Source organism: Cyprinodon variegatus, unplaced genomic scaffold, assembly GCF_000732505.1.
Source record: "Cyprinodon variegatus isolate N-32 unplaced genomic scaffold, C_variegatus-1.0 Scaffold241, whole genome shotgun sequence".
Classification (NCBI taxonomy): Eukaryota; Metazoa; Chordata; class Actinopteri; order Cyprinodontiformes; family Cyprinodontidae; genus Cyprinodon; species Cyprinodon variegatus.
The window spans coordinates 876,091-886,402 of NW_015150694.1; the positions used below are offsets into that span (position 1 = coordinate 876,091).

General features: G+C 39.3%; 1 protein-coding gene across 1 annotated transcript in view; it reads left to right on the forward strand.

Annotated features, from left to right (window-relative positions):
- LOC107089153 (solute carrier family 2, facilitated glucose transporter member 1-like) overlaps positions 1–8,452 on the forward strand; it is a 23,576-nt gene extending 15,124 nt beyond the window's left edge. Inside the window, exons 3-10 of the mRNA XM_015381774.1 lie at positions 1,852–2,012; positions 2,168–2,408; positions 2,491–2,653; positions 3,105–3,292; positions 3,383–3,487; positions 3,994–4,095; positions 4,185–4,388; positions 4,956–8,452. Of these exons, the coding sequence (XP_015237260.1) occupies positions 1,852–2,012; positions 2,168–2,408; positions 2,491–2,653; positions 3,105–3,292; positions 3,383–3,487; positions 3,994–4,095; positions 4,185–4,388; positions 4,956–5,153 (1,362 nt within the window). The 3' untranslated portion in view covers positions 5,154–8,452. The remainder of the gene's footprint in view (positions 1–1,851; positions 2,013–2,167; positions 2,409–2,490; positions 2,654–3,104; positions 3,293–3,382; positions 3,488–3,993; positions 4,096–4,184; positions 4,389–4,955) is intronic.
- The last annotated feature ends 1,860 nt before the right edge of the window (positions 8,453–10,312 follow it).

Below are 10,312 nucleotides of genomic sequence, written 5' to 3' on the forward strand. Positions count from 1 at the left end.
TATATCTATATATAGATATATATATATCTATATATATATATATACATAGAAGTACATTAAATAGACCTTAAGTTGAAGTTTATTTGTACTAAATTTAAACATAATATATAAAGTACAAAATAAGTAGTGTCAAAATAGCACAATCAGTTCTTTTTTTATGGACAGTAGGCTGACAGAAAGGGGGGTATGAGAGAGGGGGAGAGACATGCGGCAAAGGATCACAAATCGGACTCAAACCCGGGCCAGCCGTGTCGAGGACCAAGCCCCCCTGCGCCACTGAAGCACGCCCTCTACAGTCGTTTCTAAAATATATGTAGTATATTGCATATGAATACATTTAGGTATGTAATGTTTCCACCTGGAAACAGAGGAAGTAAAATCAACACAAACATTATTGATATCGGCCATAAAACCCCGGATTGACCACTAGTTCAAGAACTCCCAAATAGTTTTTGTTGATCCTCAGGTTTCTGTGCAGGTTTAATGTTCTAAAAGAGCTAGAATAAGAAGTCGACTGACATGGATGAATTTTTTTTTTGATATAACTAACTTCAGTGTTTTTGACCGTCCAATCATACAAGAAAAGACAGTGGGCCAATCAGGAGCTTGTTGGCGGTCTGAACTCAGGGAAGCTTGATCCTGTTGCTCGACGAATGTCTGTGTACTGTAGCGTAACATTGTGTTTGGACAAAACATGCAGGGGACCAAAACAAACATTTGAAAAGGTGCAGGGGACATGTCCCCCCCCCAGTCCCCCCAAAAGATTACATCCATGTCCACTGATTTTCAGTCACATAAGAGTTACATCTTTTTGTTTATGTTTAGAGAAACAGAATAAAACAATCAACTGGAAATGTCTTTTTTAATCCTGGACTCAAGAGCCCCAAAACTCTTACAGCTCTCATTAACAAATAAAAGTCACACAGAAGTATTTTTATTCAGTAAAAATCCAAAACATATCTGGTCTAAATATTTATCAGCTTAGATAAGCCAAATATTTAAGTGGTTGAAGCTGGGAGATTTTCTCTGCAGCCTTTTCCGGTTATCAGAGTCAGAAAAGCACTCCTCTTAATACAACCGCTTTTAAAGTATAGACGTGTTTAGGTGAAGGTCGTGGGTCCACTGATAGCATACTTGTGATATGACCGAGCGAGGTCTTGTGAGCGTAAGGTGATAGTGGAAATGACCCAGGCTGTGAGGTCGGGGTGTAACAGCTCTACATGTTTCCCTTCACCAAAGGAAAACCCTCGATAAGTGATAGCCACGATCTTTAAAACACGCCGCCAGGACAGTGCTGACTTTCTAATTCCTCTCGCCTCTCCTCAGCTTCCAGCACATTAAGATCTCTGCTCAGGAGACGCATGACAGAGAGGCAGCAAGCAGAAGTGCTGCCATTCAGACTAGGTGACCTTTTGGAGCCTCTCTGAGTCCGAGAGATGTGGCCCCTGAATAGATGCTGTTATTGCTGCTCATGGGTGTGTTTGTTGACACGGTGGTTAGTGATGGAAACTCTGTCACCGTGGGGGAAGGGAGCAGAAACCTGACACTGCTAAACTTCCTGGTTTAGGAGGTTGCGCTGGTTATGTGGGTTAGTTAGTGCTGCCCCCAGCTGGTTGCTGCTCTGCTGACATCTATGTTTGGGTTAAAGAAGGAGCCAAACACTGAGCACATGATCTGACTCTAAGCACCTTATGCAACCCTGATGATCGCATTACAAATGTGTACAGAATGAAGCTGTATTCAATATGATTATGTAACTTTGTGATCCTGTTTATGGGGAAGCTGTTTGATAGCCTGTCTCTGTGAAACATATTCACACAATTAAACAAATCATGTATTTTTTTTCATTAGATTATTGAGAACTTCATCAATGAGACGTATTTGGACCGCTACCAGGAGCCCATCTCCAAAAGCCACCTCACAGCCATCTGGGCCGTCGCCGTCTCCATGTTCTCCGTCGGAGGCATCTTTAGTGCCTTCTCTGTCGGGTTCTTCGTCAACCGCTTTGGAAGGTAAATTAATGTGAAAAAAACAAATCTTTCTGAGAAAGTAAAATAGCATCAGGGAATCCCAGAAAGCATCCCGTCGTTAATCACTGAACAAATCATTCCCACTGGGATGTAAATGAAACTAATTTCTCCTGTTGTTGTTTCTGTGACTTCCTCAGGAGGAACTCCATGCTCCTAGCCAATATTTTAGCCTTCATCTCAGCTGCTCTGATGGGTTTTTCAAAGATGGCAAAGTCCTGGGAGATGCTCATCATTGGCCGTTTTATAGTCGGCCTCTACTCTGGCCTCTCCACTGGTTTTGTACCAATGTATGTCGGCGAAATCTCTCCAACATCCCTGCGAGGCGCCTTGGGAACGCTGCACCAGCTGGGCATCGTAGTGGGCATCCTCATCGCACAGGTCAGTGGTTAGAAGAAGACTCCGACGCCACATTTCATGAACAATCTGTGCAGTTTGTTGACGGCGCTCTGGTTGGTTTTAGATATTCGGATTAGAGATGATCATGGGTAACGCCGATCTTTGGCCGCTGTTGCTGGGCTTCATCTTCATCCCAGCTGTCATACAGACCGCCCTGCTGCCGCTGTGCCCTGAGAGCCCCCGTTTTCTGCTCATCAACAAGAACGAGGAGAATAAAGCCAAATCAGGTGAATATCCTGGTTTTAGCTAAGAAAATCTAAGTGATTTGATATGATGACAGCAATGTTTATTTCTATTTTAGTTAACATATTAAATCTTATAGATCATAATAGTTAGCTACATTTATCATCTGTCTGTGTTTGCTGCTGCTGTAAATGTTTCCAGACAGATGAAGCTGTTGAAGGAATAATCAAACAGACTTTTTGTATTGCAGCCAGCTGGCCAGCAGTTTGTAGAAATATGGGAGTTACAGTATATTACTCTATGCTCTGTATTTCCTCTGTCCTAGTTTTAAAATCGTTCTACTCTTTGACCCCAGTAACCAGCTCATGCTGTTATAAGTAGGATTATGCTTAAAAGTTTTAAATGATTTCAATGGTTTAATATGGCAAAGAATAACCTGCTTTAATTAATCATTAACAACTAATTTCTTTTTTATTTCTTTTTTATTCATTTAAGTCCTGAAGAAGCTCCGAGGGACAACAGATGTGAGCGCCGACATGCAGGAGATGAAGGAGGAGAGCCGGCAGATGATGAGAGAGAAAAAAGTGACCATCTTGGAACTGTTCCGCTCTCCGCTCTATCGCCAGCCGCTCATCATCTCCATCATCCTGCAGCTTTCCCAGCAGCTCTCTGGGATCAATGCTGTGAGTTAACATCCATATGTATAGTTCGTCGCTCTGAACTGTTCGACGGGCCTGCGGTTACTGACATGGGACGTGTGTTTTCTGTTTTAGGTGTTCTATTTCTCCACACGGATCTTTGAAAAAGCCGAGGTTCCGCAGCCTGTTTATGCCACCATCGGAGCCGGCGTTGTAAACACTGCCTTCACCGTGGTTTCTGTAAGTATAGCATAAATATTCATTTTTACCTCTACTATAAACGTGAATGTAAAAAAAGTCGAGTTTAGTAAGGAAAATGTGCACATTTCAATATTTAGAGACATAAACCCAACTATGATAAAAAGATTTATAGTACGTAGTTTTTAATATATTTTGAATAGGCTAACAGCTGTATTGCCTTCATTATGAATGAAACAAGTGCAGCTTTGTTGGATTTTTTAACTTCCAAAGATAGTTTAATATATTTTCTTGCTTTAAGTTATGTTAGTTAATTAAATCTGCTACATAAAAGTATAGATGAAAATGATTGTTTTGACAAGATCTGCCATCGAATGCATCGTCAGTTCATACAGGCTTCCGCTTTGTTTCAGGCTAGCGTTAAATTTGATTAAATTTGACTTGATTAAATCTGCTAAGGTAGTTAGTTTAAGCCAGAATTAAGAATCGACCAAGCCACCCAAGCTCTGTTATGCAGAGTTTTATTCCACATCTTTCTTGTTTTCCAGCTGTTTGTTGTGGAGCGTGCAGGACGCAGATCTCTGCATCTCCTGGGACTGATGGGCATGGCTGGAGCTGCTGTCCTGATGACCATCGCCTTGGCTCTGCTGGTAGGTTCACCTAAAAGAAACACTAAATCCTGATTTTATTCATCATTCATGTGTTTAATCTTCCTTTTATTATTATTATTTTTTTTTAGGAGCAAGTCAAGTGGATGTCCTATTTGAGCATCGTGGCCATATTTGCCTTTGTTGCTTTCTTTGAGATGGGACCGGGTCCCATCCCCTGGTTCATCACAGCTGAGTTGTTCTCACAGGGACCCAGACCATCAGCCATCGCTGTAGCCGGTTTCTCCAACTGGTTGGCCAACTTTATAGTAGGAATGAGCTTCCAGTATATAGAGGTGAGATAAAAAAAAAAAAAAATTTCAGTGATAAAATAACTCAAGTTCGACCTCTGGTGGACAGATTCAGAACTGCGTGTTTTTTTTAGACACAGTAGAAGCTTCTAACATTTAAAAAAAGCACGTCTACTATTTATGTAAAAAAATAAATAAATAAATAAATGTTTGTTACTCCAAATTGCTTTTAAGGATTCCAACATCAGCATTCGCAAATAGATATAAAATTATTTATAAAAACGGTGAGTGCTGCATTGGAACGTAAGAAAAAAAAGGAAGATATGTTGTAAAACATCTAGAATTCTGGTAAAAGATAAAATGTGTTGACATAATATAAAGGTGTTGCCAGGTTGACACCAGCATAACATTTGACTTTTAAATGAATCATTTTTTCCTTGCTATTTATTTAGCTGCTTCTTTAAGTGTGTTCTGAAATCTTAACTAAAGATGAACAAAATTAGTGCTTGTGCATTTTTATAGTTACACATTTTCACAGATGCTCACATATGTTGTGAAAATAGTGTTTCCTGCATTTTATTCTAACTCTTTTTCTCTTGCATGTTTTCACAGGAACTTTGCGGTCCCTACGTGTTTATCATCTTTACCATCTTGCTGCTCATGTTCTTCGTCTTCACGTTCTTCAAAGTGCCAGAGACCAGAGGCAGGACGTTCGACGACATCGCTGCAGGCTTCCGTCAGACGGCCGGTGGGGGAGCATTTAAACACCCGGAGGAGCTGAACAGCCTGGGAGCGGACTCTCAGCTCTGAGTCAACATTTGCAAACATTTTAGACAAACTCTCTCTTTTTACGCAGCCCAAGCGTGAACCAGGAGGGTCTGCTTGTTAGACGTATCTGCTGGTAGAACTAATTTTAACTCCTGTCATCCCATTTCGGACATTATCTCCAGAGCAACCTCTTCTACTGCTTTGCTCTTAAACAAAATAAAACCTTGACAGCCGAGGCGCCCCAATGGGGGAAGAGAAGAGCTGATGAGATATCAGGAGGATTTTGATATTTTCAAAAAAAATTTAAAGAAGGAAGAGATCCATCATCACTCCACCATCTTTTAATACCAATTTTTCTATAAGTATTTGACCGTATGAACTTTGTGCTTTTTATAGTGCACTATCGGGTTAATGAGTGCTATAGCTGTAAATGAGGTTCACTGTGCAAAAATTCCCTTTTTTATCGACCATACTGTATTTCTGTAGACTCCATTACTGTTGTTGTGCTACTGTGTCCCTCCACCAGGTGGGGCTGTTCCCTTACAGAAGGGTCCCAATGTTACAGTTAAAGGTCCTATATCATGCTTTTTTTTAACCTTTTTTAAAGTTAATTCTAGGCATAAATATGATGAATATCGCCGTATGCACTGCAGAGTATTCACTGGTTATGAATTATTAGGGAAGCTGAAAGAAAGAGACACTGCCTAGTGGTTAGGGCATAGGGCTTTGAATCCTGACGTTGTTTGCCCTCTCCCACAGACTGCCACTCTGGGTCCCTGAGCAAGACCCTTAACCCCTCACTGCTCCCCGGGCACCGCACAATGGCAGCCCACTGGTCCCCAAGGGGAGGGGTTAAATGCAGAGAATTCAGTTCATTGCTCTGTACTTGTGACAGTGGAATGACAATAATGTTGAATTCTATTCTCATTGCTAAGCCACCTCTTCCTCTAATACCCTTTTCCCACTGGCCAAAAAAACAGCTTAAACCCGGGAACAATCGGCTTTTAGTGGCAGTGGGAAAAGCTCACTGATGCTTGTCTACCCGGGGCAAACAACCTGCGTTGAAATCGCCTCGGCTCCGATCGGCCAGAGCCAGGTTTACCTGCTAATCACGTGACACCATTGAGCGCAATGTACAGATGCCGACATACCACGCCACTCGCTTCTGATCTAACAAGCTGAAACAATTCTATTTACATTCAATAAACATGGCGGAGCTCTAGTAAGAGGGATTCGGAAAGAAGAGCTAAGCAATAAAGCACACTGACTACACCCTGGCTTCCTTACATGTTTCCATTATTTACTTTCCTGATTTCTGTCGCACTGGTGACATCATCAACGCTAACCAAGGGTGATCGTGTCATCAGACACGCAGATTGACAGCGAGGAACTAGACCCAGCTTTTTTGCAACTGGGAAGGGAGCCAAATGCAGATTGTTCGCGGGTCGACCCATGTTTGAAAAACACGAGTTAACCCAGTACTTTCAGTGGGAAATGAGGCTTAAGAGTGCTGCGCATTGCATGACAATTCTGCTAATTAGCTTCTTTTTTTTTTTAGGAAGGCTGAACACATTGCTTTACCTCTTACAGCTGAAAACAAAGTTTCATGAGTCAATTACAAATCAGGAGAATAGGGCGGATTTGTTTTCTTGGGCGGGCTCAAAGAGGGTAAGGAAGGTGCTTCCTGGAGGGGACGGGGTAAAACATCATAGACCTACTGGTTTTTGCAGGACAATGTGGGGCTGCATCTTTGTGAGCAGAATTAATAAGGATTATCAAATAAAGTGAAATACTAAATATGTAATTAATTTGATAATAGAAAAGCATTGTAACGTAGTTAAACACTTAATTTTTGCATGATATAGGCCCTTTAAATGAAATCCAATTCAGTTACTGATTATACAAACTGCTGACAAGCTGTCAATTGCTTTTCTTTAACTTATTTAGTTATCAAGTTTGGTTTTGCTCATAGTGATGTTTCATTACCAAAATATTACATTTAATCATTTTTCATCATTTTCTTGAATTATTTGTTTTACAATTTTGAAAAACACTGGAGTAAAATCATAACCTAATTAGTTATCTACAGCCTTAAAACCAAAAATGGGTCATGCATCTGAATCGTTTGTAGCACCTCAGCCATCACTGTACATGTTTCAGGTCAGGCTGGCCTGATCCAGACTGAAGAGCTTTCCATTAACTCCTGCGTTGTTTAAGTGCTGTCTTAAAAAAGCCAAGCTTTTCAAACAGTCTGGAGCTGCACGCCCTTCCTCAGCGACACAACTGATGTGGACCAAACTGAACGAGAGGATTTTTGTTACCCTGATCGTGCTCCACTGAGTCCAGCAGCCTGGATGCTCGTTACTGTTCTGAAACCAGCGCTGAATGTTGCAGAACGTTTCCGTTTTCAATCTCTTTTTGTAGTCGTGTCTTTACTCTGCACAGATGTAGGGGACGAAATTTACCGAACCCAGTTTGCCTTTGGTGCAGTCGCTGTCTTATCACTGCTGTATCCCCTGTGAGAAACACTGTCCTTTCTGAACACATTTGTTTGAGGACAATTATCACCTTAGCAGCACTTTATTATTCACCGTGAGACAGAGGCTGAGTCTGTTACCTTCTGATGCACAGTTTACTTTCTACACTTTGTCGCTACAGAGAGACTAATGAACTGCTGACATGTTTTCAAATGTTTCTTTTTCTTGTGTTTTTATCTCGCATATCCGTTTATTTGCACAGATTTAATGTAGTCATATCACAATAATGAAGACATTTGGCACCAGAAGCACAACAAAAAGCTTTTAATCATTCCATAACCAGCTTTTATTTATATGTAAATAGCAATTATTTTAGTTACACTTTAACATCTCCACTCTTTGCCTCTGTGTGCCTTTCACTTGATATCACCAGCAACCTTTTATAGTGATAGCAACAGCTGATGTCTAATAATAATGTTAAAACTGTATTCTTGTATATAGGTTGATAGGTTTGGGCATTGATTTTTGGTATGTATTGTCCATGATACCTGGATTTACAGGTGAAGGACACGCGGTGAAAGCAACATTTAGACCCAAACAAATAGTTCAAATCCTTTCCTTTTTTTTCCTTTTTTTTTTTTTTTTACACTTAAATTATTAACAGTGTAGAGCAGCACATTTTGCCTTATTTTTGCGACTAAATTGTTTTCAGCCTTCAATACTGTAATAACTTTTAGATTTGCATGTAAAGCGTTTAGAGTATTGTGTAAAAAAAAAAAAAAAAAAACAGTTTGCACCTGATAGCTAAATATAAACTGTGAAAGGTGATGCTGTAATTGTTTAAAACTTTTGGTTGTCAGGAGAATAAAGAAAAGCACACGAACCCACCTGTCGAGTTTTATTTAATATCTGTAGCTTCTATTTCTGTATTTTCTAATTATAAAATTATTTTAATCACTTAACAGATTTTAAAGGAAACCACTTGCCTTAGTTTTTATCAGAGTTAATAATTCGTTGGCAATCATTTTAATCTTAAAACCGACAATATAAAGGAGATTTGAGTAGAATTTTTTGCATGCAAGAACAATGTTTTTCAAAATGAAGGCCACCAGGGGGCGCTAAAGTTAGCTCAGAAAATAAGAATGAAAAGAACAGAAACACCAACAGAATAAATGATTTTATTTTTTTTAAATTAGACCTTATTTGATTTTGGTATTACTTATGACATATGTCACATTTGAAGGATTTATCAGTGAGCTCTGAGGTTCTGTCTATACCAGCCCTGCTGAACTGACAGGTTGTCTCTGATTTGCCTGCTTCCTTTTGCAAAGAGCTGTTTGTTTGAGTCTTGCCTTTAAACTCCAAAGATACTCAAAAAAAGTACAAAAAAAAAAAAAAAAAATATGTGCGCAATGACATGTATATGATCTTGAGAGATAAAACTCAGCCTTCCTGCAACACATACTTTTGAGACGTTTGGTATCTTTTGCTTTGCTCTGATCGTCACAGGTTCTTTACTTGTTTGGTTCAGAAAGTAGATTTCTCTTTATAGATTATGCATCCTTCTCTGTTGGCTTACAAAGCTGGTCCCCTGCCAAAAGCTTGAGACTTTCAGTGGGCTGTGGCATAGGGACATTTGGGAACCCCTGATCTTAATGATAATTTCAAATACCTTTGTTATAATGTGTGAATGTTGTAGAAGGTGTGGGTCCTGTGGTGTCTGACATAAAGCACCGTTTAAAACATATATGAAATATCAAATTACAGAAGGTGATGGTTATCTGCGACTGCTTTGTCTTGTTTATATAGAAAATGAACATCTTGCTAAAATCAATGGAAGTGCATGTGTTCTCCTCACAACTAGAAGATTCTGAATGTCTAACACTCAGTTTTTCCTACCTTCAGTTCAAGTGCATTTTTATGCAGATTTATGCAGCAGGAAAGAGGTCTGAAGTGCATCAACCAGTCTAGAAATCAAATAAAGTTTTGTTTTTATTTCAGGACGGAAGTTGCTTTAACCTCAAATATACTGTAAAACTTAAAAGGCCTCCATTGTAACACAGGAATGCAATCATGCAGACTTGGATCTTTTAGTCTGGTAGCTTTTTTTTTTTCATCAGTAAATTCAACTTTCATTGAAATCTGCAGTTGTATCTATTCTAATTAACTTTCTCTGGGATTGCAATTTGTTTAATGACCTAAAACATTTAGGTTTGATTAAAAAAAAGGTAAAAGCAGAGAGATTTATAAAGGGGAAAATGCTTTTTAAAGCACTTCATTCTAGCAGGGGAACAGCTATTTCGTTTAACCAGAGTTGTCAAGTAACGAAGTACAAATACCTCCTTACTGTACTTAAGTACACTTTTTAGGTATCTATACTTTACTCCATTACTTATTTTTCTTCCTACTTCTGACTTCTACTCATTACATTTTCACACAAGTATCTGTATTTTCTATTCCTTATATTTTTAAAACAAAAGTTACTCTTTACTCTTGGCTTCGGTTTAATGTTGATAAATATTTATTTCAGGTCATGTGCTCCATCCAATGCAGATCATTGGCTCCATACACATCTAGTAAAAACTAGTGTAATTGGATGAGTCATATAATGCAAACACTCATTGGTTAGCTAAAGGAAATCATTAGAAGCAAGCAGGTGTTCTTCAAACTACAAACGTGAATTGTCTATGCCATGCTGCAATGTTGGATTCAGAAAAAGATTTT